This window comes from Castanea sativa, chromosome 12 (assembly GCF_040712315.1).
Source record: "Castanea sativa cultivar Marrone di Chiusa Pesio chromosome 12, ASM4071231v1".
Lineage (NCBI taxonomy): Eukaryota > Viridiplantae > Streptophyta > Magnoliopsida > Fagales > Fagaceae > Castanea > Castanea sativa.
In genome coordinates this window covers 10,693,379-10,710,029 of record NC_134024.1, presented here as the reverse complement: position 1 = coordinate 10,710,029, position 16,651 = coordinate 10,693,379, and the positions used below count along the sequence as shown (strand labels likewise).

The 16,651-nt window shown below is 33.3% G+C and overlaps 2 protein-coding genes and 1 pseudogene across 2 annotated transcripts; 2 read left to right on the top strand and 1 right to left on the bottom strand.

Annotated features, from left to right (window-relative positions):
- Positions 1–7,071: 7,071 nt before the first annotated feature.
- LOC142620161 (protein FAR-RED IMPAIRED RESPONSE 1-like) lies at positions 7,072–7,906 on the top strand. Its single transcript, XM_075793574.1, has 3 exons — positions 7,072–7,205; positions 7,375–7,552; positions 7,748–7,906. Exons 1-3 carry the CDS (start codon positions 7,072–7,074, stop codon positions 7,904–7,906), a joined length of 471 nt encoding a protein of 156 aa, XP_075649689.1.
- Positions 7,907–8,031: 125 nt separating this feature from the next.
- LOC142620160 (protein FAR-RED ELONGATED HYPOCOTYL 3-like) lies at positions 8,032–8,829 on the top strand. The gene has a single exon (XM_075793573.1). The coding sequence runs from the start codon at positions 8,032–8,034 to the stop codon at positions 8,827–8,829; it is 798 nt and encodes a 265-aa protein (XP_075649688.1).
- A 5,884-nt stretch (positions 8,830–14,713) lies between these two features.
- On the bottom strand, positions 14,714–16,383 carry LOC142621207 (cytochrome P450 71B34-like; annotated as a pseudogene).
- Between the last annotated feature and the right edge of the window lie 268 nt (positions 16,384–16,651).

The window sequence follows — 16,651 nt, the reverse complement described above, 5'->3', positions numbered from 1 at the left end:
AGGACTAAAGGTAGATATGTGGTGGAAAAGAAATGGAGTGTGGTACGGTCAACGTGTAAAGCAATAATGGTAGATATGTGTTCGAAAAGAAATATTGGGAAATGATATTGTTACTCACTCTAGTGGCTTTTTGTTATTTAAAAAATGAAAGAATAACTATAATAATTTTTGTAGTGGGCTTAAGTTTTGTTGTCTAATATATAAATTAAGAGAGATGCTATATTCACAATATTTTTACAATATTTTCACAACAAATCATAAGTTATTTGTTGTTATTAGTTCAAATTTGAACTTAACACTAAAATTACTTTTTTGCCCTAACAATAACAACTAGTAACAACTTGCCACTTAGAATTTGTTGTAAAAATGTTGTGAAAATGTTGTGGACATATCATTTCTTATAAATTAAAGTTAAGGTTTAATGTTTTACTATTATTTAATTTAATTTTTTTCTTAAAATATTAGTTAGAAATTTATTTATTTATATTTTATAATTATTTATGACATCATTGGTTCGACCATTGATCAACCTCGGTCCGACCATAAAACCGAGAACCACTCTCCATTCCGGTTTGTTGACCATACCAATTTTTAAAACCATGGAAGACACGCCAATCAACATGTTTCTTTTATTAACTTTAAACTGCTAGAACTTTACTGAACATACCTTTTAGTTCTCCAAACCATGACTCCCAAAGTTTCCCCAAAGAGACTCATGAGCTTGGATCATGAACCGAAGATGAGATGACGTACCTTGAGCTTTGTTGTCATTTTGTGTAAGTATGGGCTTTTGTTGGAGAAGCCGCTCTCCATGAATATGAGAGAGGTAATATGGGTCGTGAACTTTGATTCATTGCTTGAGCCCGATCTATATGTTAATGTTGATGATGCTGTGGGTTATGATCCTAATTAATGAAGAGGAAATGTGGGCCATGAATCCACCTCTTGAAATAAGGAACTTATGGGCCATGTGAGCCCAATCCATGTAGTTGGATAAAATATAAGCTTATTTTGGGCCTTAAAGGATATCTACCCAAAATTCAATAATATGTTGATGTGGCATGGGTTTCCAATGAAGTAATGTCATGTAGCATGAAAAAAGAGTCCTCAACAGGATGTATATACATGTGAGCATGTGAAAATGTGTGTGCATGTGAGAATGCATGACATTTGAAATACTAGGTACTAGCATACAAGATACTATGTACTAGCACGTGAGAAAATACAATTAGGCATGCATAGATGAATTATTCTAAGTGCAAGAAATCTATCTCACTTAGTCACTCCATTAGAAGTTTATTGCTTAGCACTGCAAAATAAAACACTAATGAAATGATTGGTGCTTAGGGGATGGGGGATTCGTCAGCTTTTTTTGATGGGCCATGGGCTTAATTGATTTAAAGCCATGGGCCAAGCACCATTTGAAAATTATTTTGTGAAAATTGTCATTTTTTTTTTTTTTGGAAAAGTGATTTATTTCTTTAGAAAAAGGTTTTTGAAATCCTTTTAAGTTTTTGTTGTAAAATACCCTCCAAGGGTTTTAGAAAATTTTTGTTTTCTTTTTCTTTAAAAGTGGTGTAAACATCAAGCCTTTTATTGTGGGATAGATGACCTTCAATACCACCTATGGAGATGGCATGAAGATACACACACATCCAAGAGGGAAATGACATGAACAGAATATATCAAATAAATTGCAATTGACAATGATGAGATAAACATATTAGCATAATAAACATGTGAATTCCAAAGAGAATATCATGCAAATCTAATCAACCAACATGTGAATTTATTGACAGAATTATTACAAAAGACACTTCATTTATTAATTTTAATGGAAATGAAAAGGAAATTAGTGACCTTGGACAAGGTTCAAAGTCCAAACTATTTTTTTTTTTAAAACTTCTAATCTTATCATATATCTTTTTATTAAATATGAATTTTGAAAATTAAGGACTCGTTTGTTACCGTGCTTTAAACAACAGTTTTCAATATTTAAAGAATATTACACGTATTTTCACACACTTTTTCACCCCACACGTATTTCCAAAAAATACAAACAAGGTTACTAGAACAACATTACCAAATGGGCTCAACCGTTGGATTACATGTTCTTTATTTTTTTAACATACATGTTAAATTTCATTCAAATAAGATATTATTTACTATTTGATTTATAAACTTATGTCTTGTGCATAATTTTTTACCAAAAACGTGAAATTTAAATATTTCATTGATGACATTGTTATTGATCTTAATCTCTTTGAAATTTTACAAGCATGAAGAATATAATAAGAACATGCAATCTAATAATTGGATTTTCAAAAATCACATGCAATAAAAAGATACATGAAGAGTTTGAATAGTTTCTCTTAGTTTGGAGAGAATGTTTCTGGTGACTTAGGGGCAAAAATGCAATTTATGAGGGTTTGGGGGTGAAAGTGTTATTTTGTGGAAATTTTATGTCAATGGGCTAGTTGTTTGTTTTTGGGTATGAGATTAAGTGGGCTTGAGAAAAACTATTGGGCCGATTGGGCTGAGATTTTAAAGAGTGGAGATTTGTTGATTTCGGATTGGGCTAGAATTTGAGCTGGGTTTATTACTTTATTTTCTGGGCTTGACATGCAAGTTTCAAACTGGGCCATGAGAGAGCTAGGCTTAGACCAAGGGAGTTTAGTTGCTGGGCTGGTCTTAAGGACTGAGTTCAAACTTGGCTGGCATGGGTTGGACCTCATCAAATGGGTCAGGCAAGACTCGACCCAATCCTCCCTTTCTTCACCGAATTGGTCTTTCCCTCTCTCTATTTTTCTTTCTAGTACAAGCCCAAACCCATATCGGACCTCCATGGCCGAAACCCACTGAGTTCAAACAACCACCGAGGTGATTCTCCCAACCAAACTCGATCTCTCTCTCTAATCCAAGGGCTAAAGAAGGTCTAAGAGGCGTGTGGATTTGTTTTTGTGAATAGAGGTGTATGGGTTGAATGTTTGGCTACTGTGGTTTTTCGTTTTTGCATGAATGGTTTTGAAATTTATTGTGTTTGGTGTTTTGTTGTGAAAATATAGTGTCTCAGTGAGTGAGAATAACGTAGAATTCAAATGAGTGTGGGTTTGTCTATAGAATATAGATTGTGGAAAAATGTTACTGTCAGTTTGGCTGAAAAGGAATACAGAAATCACCATAAGCGGGATGCAATATATTCTTGAAATTGAGGCCCTTGGACAATAATTTAAGCATGTTTCATATTGTTTTAGATAATGACATTAGAGTGTACAATTCTATCATGTCTCCATTCCAACGGATGAGCTAGGCATACCATAGCAGCCAAACACTTGTAAAGTTTTCACCTAAGTTTTCACCTTATTAAGATAGATATAAGAACTTCTTATATAGTTAATTATCCCAAATGAAAATTATCTAAATGTTTTCAACTAAGAGGTAATGTAAGTTAAATAATAAGACTCTTGAGATTTTCAAATTAATATTATCAAATTAAATCCAAAACTAACTTCAATAATTCAATTGTGAAAAACAATTTACAAGAAAGTAAAATTCTAAAATCTCATGCACAAGAAAACTAAATAACAGAAAAACCAAATCTTATTCCAAAGAGCATGATCTCGTTTCAGGTGCATTCATCTGAGATAGATTTGTGTTTGAAATGTGTTGAACTAAGACAAATTGTAAAACCTAAGGATCTTTATCGCATTTTACCTAGTTGGATCAACCCTATATGACCCGTTTATTTTTTTCACATACTAAAAAGTTAAGCAAGTAAAAAGAAACTAGAGAATATTTATTGTATATCCAAATACGTTGTAATACAAGTTAAGGCTCGCTTGGATATTGGAGAAATGTTGTTTAATCCCCATTTTGGAAATTAAAAAGTGTTTTTATCTTTTTAGTAGAGGTAGAGTGAAGGAGACAATAGTAAACAAGTGGAAAAAAATAGATCAGTGAAGTAAGGCTAGCAATTGGGTCAACCCAAGTGTCAACTGAGAGTTGGATCGATCGAGATTTCAACAAAGAGAGAGGTGAACCTCTCTATGAGTTATTGTTTATGAGTTGGGTTGACCAAGTGCTAGGCAAGATTATACAAAATTGTATTTTTTTTGCAGCTTTATAGCCAAACATTGTCCATTTCATATATAAATGTTTGGGAACGTTAGAAAACTATTTCAAACTTTTTCTGACTTTGATGCCCTTAACTGAATGGTGAAAATCTTTGTGCCTTGATCACGAGAACAGATTGTTTAGCTTTTTGTTAAAAGTTTTTTATTGAAAGTGTACTAAAGTATACTTTCACCTTGAACAAAATGAAAAAAAAAAAAAGTGGAAAAAAATGTACATAAAAGTTAAAAATTAAAAACTAATGCTGAAAATTGATGCCAAATTCACTTACGTGTCCTTGTTGTCTTGCAAACTAAACTGTGTGATGTGGAAAAAAAAAATTTGTGATTGTCACGTACTCTGTTGGCCCCAGCAAAAAGTCCCTTGTAACTGAACTTAAATTTTTTTTTTTGCATCCATCTTTGTTTCCATCAAGAATAGAATGTCAAACTGTGTGCCCTCTCCAAATCTTAGAAGGCTTAAGCCTTAAACTATCCAAGAGTTCCCAAGCTCTTAGCATTTTCAATTAAGGATACTTAGTTGATGGCGAGGTTGGTCTTCAGCCTCCACCATGTTGATATCTTTAACATGTCTTTGTTTTCTATCCTAGTTGCCTTAATCTTTAGTTGTTGAAAGTAGTTGGACTTCCACTTCCGTGGCTTGCTCTTGCACCTTATAATTTTTTCCCACGCTTGTTTCTTACCTCGCCCACCATTATTTGTTTTGCTATTGTATGCTCATCAATCAAGGGTAATGAATCTAATGATACTCTCACTTTCACTTTGGAAAATTCTTAAGTACTTCTGAAGTACTAAGAAAATGATGTTCTCTCCTCTCACATTCATGAGAGACTCCACCATGAATTTAATGAATGGACCCTACTATGAATGTGAGAGGAGGGGGCATCATTCTCCATGCTCCAAGAGTACTTAAGAATTTCTCCTGGTTTTAATATTCACTTTCATATTTTAAATGTATTTTTATTTTTTAAAATGTGAATATGTTTATATTAATTGTGGATATTTGTATAAATAGTGGAGGTAAACTAAATAATTAGAGTCATTAGACAGAAGTCTTATTTCATTTCTTTTTCTTTTTTGATAATTAAATAGTTAGGAAAATAAAATTTTGAATCCCGAATATCTTTATTGAAAACCCATAATTGAATAAACCTAAAAGTTAGAGAACTGAAATGAAATTGAGAGAAACTTAAAAGGCTAGTTTTGCTTTCTTTTCTTTTTTTGGTTTGACTACGGTCTAATTTGCAAAGAAGTCAACAAGTAACTAGGTGACCTTAAATCGGCGAGGAGTATGCGTGAAGCACGTGGTCCCCCCAACAAGAGGCATGTCATGTGTCAAGAAGTGGGACCCAACCATCCAAGTTGCACAACACTGATCTCTTATTATTTTATTTTTAATAAAAAAAAAGACCAAGTACTACGCTGGCGTTGGTACAGTTGCCACATGTCGAATGCACAGAGATTGGCAACGTAGTTTTTGGAATGGGATGGTGGTCCCCACTTGATGAGCTAGTGCATGATTCATTCACCCCCTCCCCCCCCCCCCCAAGTGAAGTGAGTGCGACCGGATCCGGATCCAGATCCTCTCAATTTCCCTTTGAAATGGAGAGTGTCCAATTCATGGACAAGATGTTTTTGAAAACTATCAAGGGTAAAAAACGTGCCACATCAATTAAAATAGAAACACACACTTAACTATGGTTAAACACTTAAACTAGAGGGTTGTTTAACTCAACCGGACAAATTCTACTGGAAAAAAAAAAACCTTTTAGGAGGGAAAAGTGAAAACCAAACGTGCACAAAACAGAGGTTCAGAGAACAACCACATCTCTGTAACCACATCTCTGTTTTTTGTAGATTGGTTCAGAGAACAAGTTCAGATTACATCTTGTTTCTATCTTGCCAAAACAGAGGTATATCCGTAAAACTTGCTTATGCTTATCTTATTTGATGTTTGATCATTTTTCTGCATTTATATTGTTGTCTTGGTGACTTTATATTGTTGTTTTGGTAGCTGGATGCAAGTTAGAGTCTATCTGAATTCTTATTTTTAATTTTTTGAGATAAAGATTGAATCTTTATAATGGCTGGATGATTCTTGGAGTCCATCTCATTTTTCTGCATTTATATTGTTGTCTTGGTGAGTTTATATTGTTGTTTTGATGGCTGGATGCAAGTTACAGTCTATCTGAACTTTTATCTTTAGTTTTTTGAGATAAAGATTGAATCTTTATAATGGTTGGATGATTCTTGGAGTCCATCTCATTTTTTAGCATTTATATTGTTGTCTTGGTGAGTTTATATTGTTGTTTTGATGGCTGGATGCAAGTTAGAGTCTATCTGAACTTTTATTTTTAATTTTTTGAGATAAAGATTGAATCTTTATAATGATTGGATGATTCTTGGAGTCCATCTCTTTTTTTTGCATTTATATTGTTGTCTTGGTGAGTTTATATTGTTGTTTTGATGGCTAGATGCAAGTAAGAGTCTATCTGAACTTTTATTTTTAATTTTTTGAGATAAAGATTGAATCTTTATAATGGCTGGATGATTCTTGGAGTATTTTTTTTTTATTTTTTTTGAGATAAAGATTGAATCTTTATTAGTATATGGCATATTTTATTGCCTGGTCTATCCACACCAATGGTCCCTGTTCTACCTGTTCTATTTCCCATTTGATTGCTAACATTCAAGACTTGGCTATGTCTTTTGTTTCTTGCAATTTTAGTTGGATTAGTAGATTTCGTAACTCTACTACTCATTCAGCAGCCAAATTTTCCCTTGCTTCCAATGACTCTTTCATTTTTACTCTAGCTACTCTTTCATTTTTACTCTGTCTCATTTTTTTACATAATCTCTATTTTGGTCAATTTTTACTCTGGCTACTACTCATAGGTGAAAGTTATAATAAATTTATAGTCAATTTTTTCTAGGGATAATGATGGGAATACATGTTCCTTCTAATGTGCCCATGGAATCTACCTCATTTAAAGGGATGGAGTTTGAAGCAAATGAGATTGAATATGATTTTTATAATGAATATGGCAGAAAGGCTGGTTTTAGCATTAGCAAAGAGTACGTTAAATAAATATAAAAAGACTAGAGTGGTTACTTCAAGGAGATTTGTGTGTGCGAAGGAGGGAGTTCAAGGCAAAGACAAGAGAGATCAAAATATAAAGAATCCACGAGCGGAAACAAGATGTGGTTGTGAAGCACATTTGGTTATTGTACTTAATTGAGATAGTAAAAAATATGTGGTGAATGAATTTATTGCTGAGCATAACCACTATCTCCACCTTCCATCAACTGTACACATGATGCCATCACAACGGAAAGTGGCTACAACTCATGCTATTGAAATTGATTTGGCACATGAATCAGGATTAAGATTAAAGCAATCTTATGAGCTTCTTTGTACGCAAGTTGGTGGATATGATAATCTTGGTTTTACCAAGCAAGATCATAAAAACTATTTATGCACAAAGCGATAGAGAGACATGGAGCATGGGGAAGCTGCTAGCTTAAGAAGATATTTCAATTGTCAACTTAAGGAAAATCCTTCATATTATTTTGCTACTCAATTGGACTGTGAAGAGTTGATTACTAATATCTTTTAGGCTAATGCAAGAATGATCATTGACTATAGCCACTTCGATGATGTAATAACGTTTGATACAATGTATAGAGATGCAAGGCCACTTGGAGTATTTTTGGATCTCAATCACCATAGAGAAACTATTGTATTTGGAGGTGCACTTTTATATGATAATGATTGAATCTTTTGTATGATTATTTGAGACCTTCTTAGAAGCAATGTCTAAAAAGAAGTCAATCACTATTTTCACAGATCAAGATGCAGCAATGTCAGCTGCAATAAAAGTAGTCATGCCTAAGACGTATCATGCATTTTGTAGTTAGCATATGTGGCAGAATGCTAAGAAACACTCATTTACTCAAAAATGAGTCTCAATTTAACGATGATTTCTTAGCATGTATCTATGAGTATAATGGTGAAGATGAGTTTCTTACAGCTTGGAATGAAATGCTAGATAAATATGATGTTCATGAAAATAAATGGCTAATTGATCTATTTAAATTAAAGGAAAAATGGGCCCAAGCATATGTTAAGAGAACTTTCACTGAAGGAATGAAGACAACCCAGCTTAGTGAGAGTTTCAATGCTGACTTGAAGGATTGCTTGCGCACTGATCTCAATATAGTAGAGTTTTTCACTCATTTTGAAAGAGTTGTCAATCAAAAATGGGATAAAGAGTTAGAAGCAAAATACAACTCTAGACATAAATTTCCAAGATTGAAGCTCAAAAGCTCTCCTATGCTTAATCAAGTAGCAACAGTGTACACGCCTACATTGTTTGATTTATTTCAGACAAAAGTTAAAGAGGTGATGGAACTTTCCATCCTAGAACGCAATATGAGTCAAACACATAGTTATGTGGTTGGAGTTTTCAATCAATATGGAAAATATGAAGTCATTTGGAATCCATTAGATGAGACTCTATCTTGTAGTTGCAGAAAGTTTGAGTCATTTGGTATTTTATGTAGGCATAGTTTGAAAGTTCTTGATGTATTGGATATCAAGTTGATTTCTAATAGATATATCATGAAGAGGTGGATAAGAGATGCAAAAGATGGAAGCGGAAAAAATTGCACAACACATAACATTAAGCCGGATACTTGACTGGAATATGTAGATCGGTATCAAGATTTATGGCCAAAATATATTCAATTGATGAATGAGGCATGTAAAACTAAAGAAGGCCATAATATTCTAAGTTTAGCAATTGCAGATTTGAAAAAAAAAAAAAAAAACTTTGTGACCTTAGGAATTGCAAAGCTAATGTAGAAGAAGACATCATTAGGCCTTCCATTGACTTTGCAGAAAAAGAAGATCAATTATGTGCTTCAATTACGATTATACCAAAAGGGATAAAGAAAAGAGAGATTTATCGTAATAAAAAGCGTAGGACGAAATCATGGATAGAAAAGATATCGAAACCAAAGGAAGGCACATCAAAGAAGCAAACAAAGAAAAGAAAGTGCAGGAGGTAATCTTCTAAATTATCCTTATTTTCACCATTCTATATTATTTTTACACGTTAATATAGTATACTATTATTGTTGCTAAACAATTACAATTTTTATAGGAAATATATGCACATAACATCATGGCACAAATGAAAACTGAGGATATCTCTTTTGGAAATATTACTAGTTTTACACAACTTTTAATGGTAAAGATATTTACAGTTATATATTTTACTTTGATATTAATAATAGTTTAGATGCATGATTTGATAATTTTAATGCTAAGCTTGTGATATGTGTAATGTGTAATTGGTTTTTTTGTAGTCGACTTCTACAAGTTCTGCATCACATCAGGGAGGCTCATCAACAAGTGTTGCATTAGTATCACATTTAGAGAGTATGTCAAGTGTTGTAGGCTCCAACAACAAAATTGATGGTGCCGGAGGTCTCTTGACTCAAGGAAGTGTTGCAAGTGGAGGTCCCTTGACTCAAGAAAGTGTTACAAGTAGATGGAATGAGATGGTTCATAAAGTCAAGCCACTTTTCTAGTTTAGGATCATGTTTTATAATCTATGACACATGTTGAGATTAAGTGCTCTTGTTTTGTAATTTTCCTAGTTTAGGACTGGAATTTTGATGGTCCAAAACTTAGTCACATTTGGTCACATTCAAATGTTCAATTTTTTTATTATTTGGAAAGAATACTATTTCTGTAGAATATGTTTGGTATAATTACTGCATAATTATTGTTTCTTCATAATTACTGTTTCTGCAAATTGTCCTGTTTTCTGCAAAATTGTGGATCAGTTTCTGCATAATTGTTATGCTATTAGGAGTGGATCGGTTTCCCTATTTGCTGTAAATAGTGTTCAGTTTTTGTCTAGGCAGGAGTTGTTGTTTTTGTCTAGGTAGGAGTTTCCCAATGCCATCAATTAATATAATGTATTTTGCAATAAAGCAATCTAGTTTCCACTACACTATTTAAATGGCCTTAACATGTGCAAAGCAGTTTCTGCATAATGGTTAAATGCACATTCATGTGAACTGTGTACTTGCATTGCAAATTGGTAAGGGTGCCAGTTAATCACTTTCTTTTACATTGCTCATCTAATCTATGTACTTGGGTTGCACCCCTATGAGTTACTTGGCATTACAATCAAAATTCAATCCAACAGAGTAGACAATAAGAGAATTTAATATATAAAAAATGAACAAATTTTATTAAAATGTACACTTTGATCACATAACAAAAATTCCATTGAAATAAACACTTTGATTATATGATTATAATAACATGAAACTTCTACAATTGGTGTGCTTATTGCTTGACTATACATTCCAACTCTTGCTTCTTGATTATACATTCCATCCAAAGTCTACAATTTTCAATCTTAGCTTGATCACTTCGACTTTTCTCGTGTTAAACAACTTGCCCCATCTCTTGGTATGAATGTATGATGCTTCTTTGTTATGTAAGTTCTTTTGATATCAAAGCTTTGGGATGTATCATAGCTCCAAAGGCCCTTCCAAATTACTGATGATTAGGATCAATGAAACCTACAAGCAATATTAACAAATCTCAATTCTTCAAAATTATAGAGAAACCAATAACAGAACCTGTCCAAAAAATTATGCAGACTTTCCAAATGGATAACCAAAAGGCCAATACAAGAACCAATCTACAAAAAGAGAGGCACAAAAAACAGCCAAGAAATTCAATTAATTTTCCTATAAGAGCTTCAAATACCAACCACAAAAGGGTTCTCAGGAATCCCAACAACTCAAATTTTTGAAAATCAAAAATTCATCTACCTCGCCCTAAAAAGGCAGTGTATTAATCGAGTGAACAATTATGATTAAGTAAAATAGTAAGCTTGTATTTTGATCATTAATTATATTTCCTCCCATGCCCTTCTAGTATTAGCTTTGCTTGTTGTTTTTGTTTTTCATATTTTTCATCCTAGTCTCAAGAAACTTAGGTGTGGTATCAAAACAACCCAAAAATCTCATACCTTTTGGAACATATTCAGATCAAAACAAACCATAAACCCTGCAAAGCTCAAATACCCACCAACTATTTTGTTTTCAAACAATCCCAAAGCTCAAAACCCTAAAAAAAAAAAAAACACTCAAAGAATAAAAAACAAACTCAACATGACAAAATCAATAAAAAAAATAGCAGTATACTAATTTATTTTCCTTTGTTTTCCAAGCAACCAAACAGAGCTTATAAAGAAGAAATAAGATTGAGAAAATTTACCGAGCAGTGGGTTCAGTGATGTTAGGCTGGTGTGAGATGAAATTGAAGAAACAATGATAGCTTAGCACACATTGGTGATTGTGGCAGTGGTGACGACAAGGTTGAGGGAGAGCAAAGCACAGCGATGGAGAAGAGAGATTGATATAAGATGGGTTTGCTGAGTTAACCCTTTTGTTTAATCACAGTTGAGGTAGCTTGGCACACGTTGGTGATTGTGGCAGTGGCAACAACAAGGTTGAGGAAGCACAGTGATGGAGAAGAGAGATTGAGAGAGCAAAGCTATCAGCGATGGAGAAGAGAGATTGATATAAGATGGGTTTGCTGAGTCAACCCTTTTGTTTAACCACAATTGAGCTTCTAGAGTTAAGTGTTTTAAAATTTAATTGACGTGGCAATTTTTACACCCTTGATTTATTTTAGATGCATCATGTCCCTTAACTAGACACTCTCCATTATCAAATGGAAATGGAGAGGATCCGGATCCAATGCGACCACTCTCTCTACACTAGTACGTATTTTAAAGTTTGATTGGGTTGTACAATATTGCAAGTTACAAAGGTATACAATACTTATAAGATTTGCTTGTAAGATTTTGGAAATCTATTTGGCTAGGTACATGATAGATTGTGAATTTGTTATGATAAGAGGATCTTTTGGTGGGCCATTCGGGTGTAATTAATCAAGAGGGGGCATTGACCGTAAATGAATCGAGTTGCTTACGAGGAGCTTGAACTTAAGTTAGAAAAAATATTTGTTTATATTTGTTTGTTTGTTTAAAAATAAGTTAAATTCAAGCCTAAATTTAAACTCGACAATTAAATGAACTAGACCTAAAATTAATAATACGTTTGTGAACAAACACTTGAACATTAAAGTTGATTCAAATTTATGTTGTATTATCATTATGTGTCTATATATAAACTTGTCTAAAAATATAATTATATAGTCTTGAAGCTAGACTGTTTAAGTTGAGGGCTAATGAAATATAGACTAGTATGCAATTTACACACTTAAAATCACACATTTTTGCTTCAAATTTTGGATTCATAATATGTCGTTTTGAGTTGAGGCAGCATTTAACGAACACATCATCACAACATATAGACAGAATGACTTAAATCAAAATGATAATTAACATTAGGGTCCAAATTTTAAATGGTGTCATCTCTCATCAATACATATTAACTAATTCAGCACTTATATTTTTTTATAGATATAATAAAATTTAAATCTCTTTTTGGTATAGACATGATTTAAACTCAAAATCTTTTATTTCATAAAAAAAAAATCCCTATTTGATGTTCAACCTCATTTTTAATTTCATTAGCATTCATTTATAGGAAATAAAAACTTAATAGATATTGTTTTTTTTTAGAGAAATTAATAGATATTGTTAATCAGTACATATGCCAAAACTATTTTGTTAGTTTTTTTTTTTTTTTAAATTACTAGTTTATATGTTTATTATTACACACCTCATTAAAAATAAATAAATAAATAAAAGGAATACTTCACATGTAAAAGTTAAAAAAACGAGACTCCGTACGGAGCACATAGTTTTTTTTGTAGTATATAAAAGCTAATCACATAAATGAACACTAATCATAGCAATCATTCTAGAGCAATATGTGATAGGCCAAAAACGTATTGACCACTTGTGATAGGTTAATTGATTAATTAGCCAAATTTAATTAATCAACCAATTTAACATGCAAACACATGGTAGTACAAACAAATCACCAATAAACTAAAGTGTAGCGAAAAATAAATTTGACACGGTGATTTGTTTACGAATGGGGAAAACCTTCAAGGCAAAAACCCCACCAGGTGATTTTAAGGTCACCACTCCCGAGAATCCACTATTATCACAACAAGCGGTTATAAGTAAAGGAATTTCAGTACCTTATACCAACCTACAGTTGAACCCTTACCCCTTACCCCAATACCCAATTGGACTTGTTCTGTAGTGACAATCTCTCCTTTTCAATGAAGAACAAGAAGATGCTTAGTTACAAAACCCTACGGAGCAAAGACACAGCAGCTTCTTCACAAAGAGATGAACTAGGGCAAACTTTGTCTCCGGTCACAAATTGCTTGAACAGACTTTTCTCAATGCTTGTGCATCTTGTGCTTGCTTTGACAACCCTTAAAATAATCATTTTATATGTCTAGGGTTATGAGAAAAGAAGACCCAAAGACATATCTACGAATTAGAATCAAAACAAATCTGAAAATCTATTTTTCTTAAACCTCAATAGATAGAGGTGTTGAGGTGCTGTTGAGCAACTGTCAAGCCACGAGGCTGGAACAACATTTTAAAGCTCAATAGATGCAGCTATCGAGCCAGCTGTCGAGAATTAATGATAAGCACTTCTCACCTTATTTCTTTGACAGACTTGCATGACTTTAACACTTAATCTTGAAACCTTATTTCTTGAAGTATTAAAAGCATCTTAGATCTACCCAATTACAAGTAAAGTGCGTTTTGTCAAAAGATTAACCAATTATTTAAAATAATGACATATGTTCTTATCAAGTGAACCACATATGTCCTAACAGTATGCATAAAACAATTTCATGTTATGAAATTGATGATGAATAATTTGTAATCTTGTAAGAAAAAATTCTTTGTAATATGATTTGGTGGGACGCGTCATTGATTTTGATGTTGGAGTTGAAAGATTCCCTCTACATACCTTTCATTGCCACCATACATGATCAAACATTTGAACATTAAAGTCGATTTAAATTTATAATATAAATTGTAATATGCTCAAAGTGAGGCTTTCTTCCTTTTTTTTCTCCATACAGTTTGGAGTGTAAAGAAAATTTGCTCGCCTAGCCTCTGCTCCGTTGTCCAAAACAATTGATTGAATGAAATAATTATGCCAATCCTTCATAATACTGAATAGAAACTATCAGTCTCAAAAATACTTTATACTCTACCGATTGTGATATGTCATGTGTTTTATTTATTTTATTTATTTTTTAAATTTTAGTTATTTTATAAGTAAAATAAAATGAATACATCATAACAAAATGGAATAGAAATAGTGGTTTTGTATTCCATGACACCGCCACAGGTAATAACGACAAACACAAATTATCTTTCAATTCCTACCATTTATTTATAAGAAAGGATAAATGAACCACAATCGCAAAAGCCAAAACATACATGCAAATTGGCCACCATTTAGCATGTCATAATATTTGGAATGGAGTGTGAGATGGGGGAGAGAAGAAAGGGTGAGGAAGAGTGCTGACATATACTAATATCTTAAAACCATGCGGTTGGCACAAGGTTCAAAGCTGTTTTCTTATTGGTAGTAAGGCTAAGACCAGCTGCCTCTTCCATGTTGATATCTTCCTCTTTCATCCTATCAGGTAATTTCCAATTGAAACAATATAAAAGATTTGCAAGTGCAAGCTCAATTGTTGTTGTTGCCATATATATCCCAGGACAAGCTCTTCGACCAGATCCAAATGTCAATAACTCAAAATTTTGACCTTTATAATCAATGGAGTTATCCATGAACCTTTCTGGGATGAATTCTTCTGGGTTCTCCCAATATTTAGGATCTCGTCCTATTACCCAAGCATTAACTTGTACTAACATTTTTGGGTAAATGTCATAACCATTGATCTTAAAGTGTGACATGGTTTCTCTTGGGACAAGTAAAGTCACTGGAGGATGCAATCTAAAAGTTTCTTTAACTATCATCTTTAGATAATGAAAGCGGTCAGTGTCGCTTTCAGTGACTTTCCCTTTATTTCCAATGAAACTTCTAACTTCATCTTGTGCTTTTTTCATCAATCCGGGGTTCTTAGCAAGCTCTGCCATCGCCCATATCATGGTAATTGCACCAGTGTCAATTCCACCTAAAAATATATTCTGATAAACAAATATAGTAACAGGTAAGTAGATGAACATGGGCTAATTTGCTAAGATAAGTAAAGTTAAAAAAAAAAAAACCATGGGATTAGTAAAAGTTTGGCAACTTACCAAGAGGACTGCCTTAATGTTTTGTTTTGTGAACCGAGCAGTATCGCCAGACTCAGCTTGCTCCCTTTCAATTCACAGTAGCACATCGATAATGTCTTCATGCTCTGGTTTTGTCCTCTCAGGATCAAGATGGAGATCAATGACCTGTTGGAATAAAGTATCCAACTCATGAAAAACCCTTTCAAGCCTTTTAAATCTACCAGATAAAGTGTCTATAATCCATCCCATGAAGGGCAAGAATTCAGATGCATTGTAGCTTCCTATCATGGACATTACCTCATGAACCACTGCTTGAAACCTTTCATTGTCTAAACCACTCCCGCGGAAACTTTTACCAAAACCAATCCTAAAAGTTATACTTGCAATGAGGGCAAACAGCTTCTCAGAAAGATCAATAGGGGTTGCAGAAGATGCAGAGTGAGATATAGAATCGACAAACAAAGCAACTTCTTCTTCCCTAATGAACTGATAGGACTGCACCCTCTTCACGCTAAAAAGTTCAAGAACACATATTTTCCTTATCTCTCTCCAGTAATCACCATAAGGTGAAAAAGCCACGTCCCTATAATTGTAGGAAAAAACTTTAGAGCAAGCTAAGGGAGGTCTACTGCAACAGGCAAGATCATGAACTTTTAAGACTTCTCTTGCAGCATCAGCAGAAGATATTATGACAGTTGTTATGCCACTGAGTTGAAAGAGCATTACAGAGCCATATTTCTTGGAGAGTTGCCACATAGATTGGTGGGGTAACACACCAAGTTGGTGTAAGTTACCTATAATAGGGAGCTTAGGAGGGCTTGGTGGAAGGTTCTTTGAACTCCGCTCATCTATCTTTTTTTTCATGAGCAACAGAAGAGGGAAAACAAGGAGAAAAGGAAGCCATAAAGGTATGGTATCAAGAGCCATTGAAGCTATATCTTTTATGTCAAGTTAGTAAGTATCCTCTAAAATTGTTCACCTATAAATAGCCTAAAATACTAGAATGAGCACAAAAAAATTTGTATGTAAGTTTTTTGTCCCCATTAGGCAGTATGATATACTTAAAAAGGAAAAATATTGCTTGACACTATTTTTTACCCTCTGGTATATACTACATTCACATTTGCATGCGCCATGTACACATTTTTTTTTTCAATTTTTACACTTTAGTATGTACTACGTTCACATTTGCATGAGTGTAATATATATATATATATATATATATATATATAT

What these genes read in the sequence shown, in the direction of transcription:
- LOC142620160 (XM_075793573.1), top strand. Translation starts at nt 8,032, where the DNA reads ATGCATTTTGTAGTTAGCATATGTGGCAGAATGCTAAGAAACACTCAT.
- LOC142620161 (XM_075793574.1), top strand. Translation starts at nt 7,072, where the DNA reads ATGGGAATACATGTTCCTTCTAATGTGCCCATGGAATCTACCTCATTT. An exon ending in GGTTTTAGCATTAGCAAAGA is followed by an intron (nt 7,206 to 7,374) that starts GTACGTTAAATA and finishes TAATTGAGATAG; the next exon opens with TAAAAAATATGTGGTGAATG. An exon ending in ATGAGCTTCTTTGTACGCAA is followed by an intron (nt 7,553 to 7,747) that starts GTTGGTGGATAT and finishes AATATCTTTTAG; the next exon opens with GCTAATGCAAGAATGATCAT.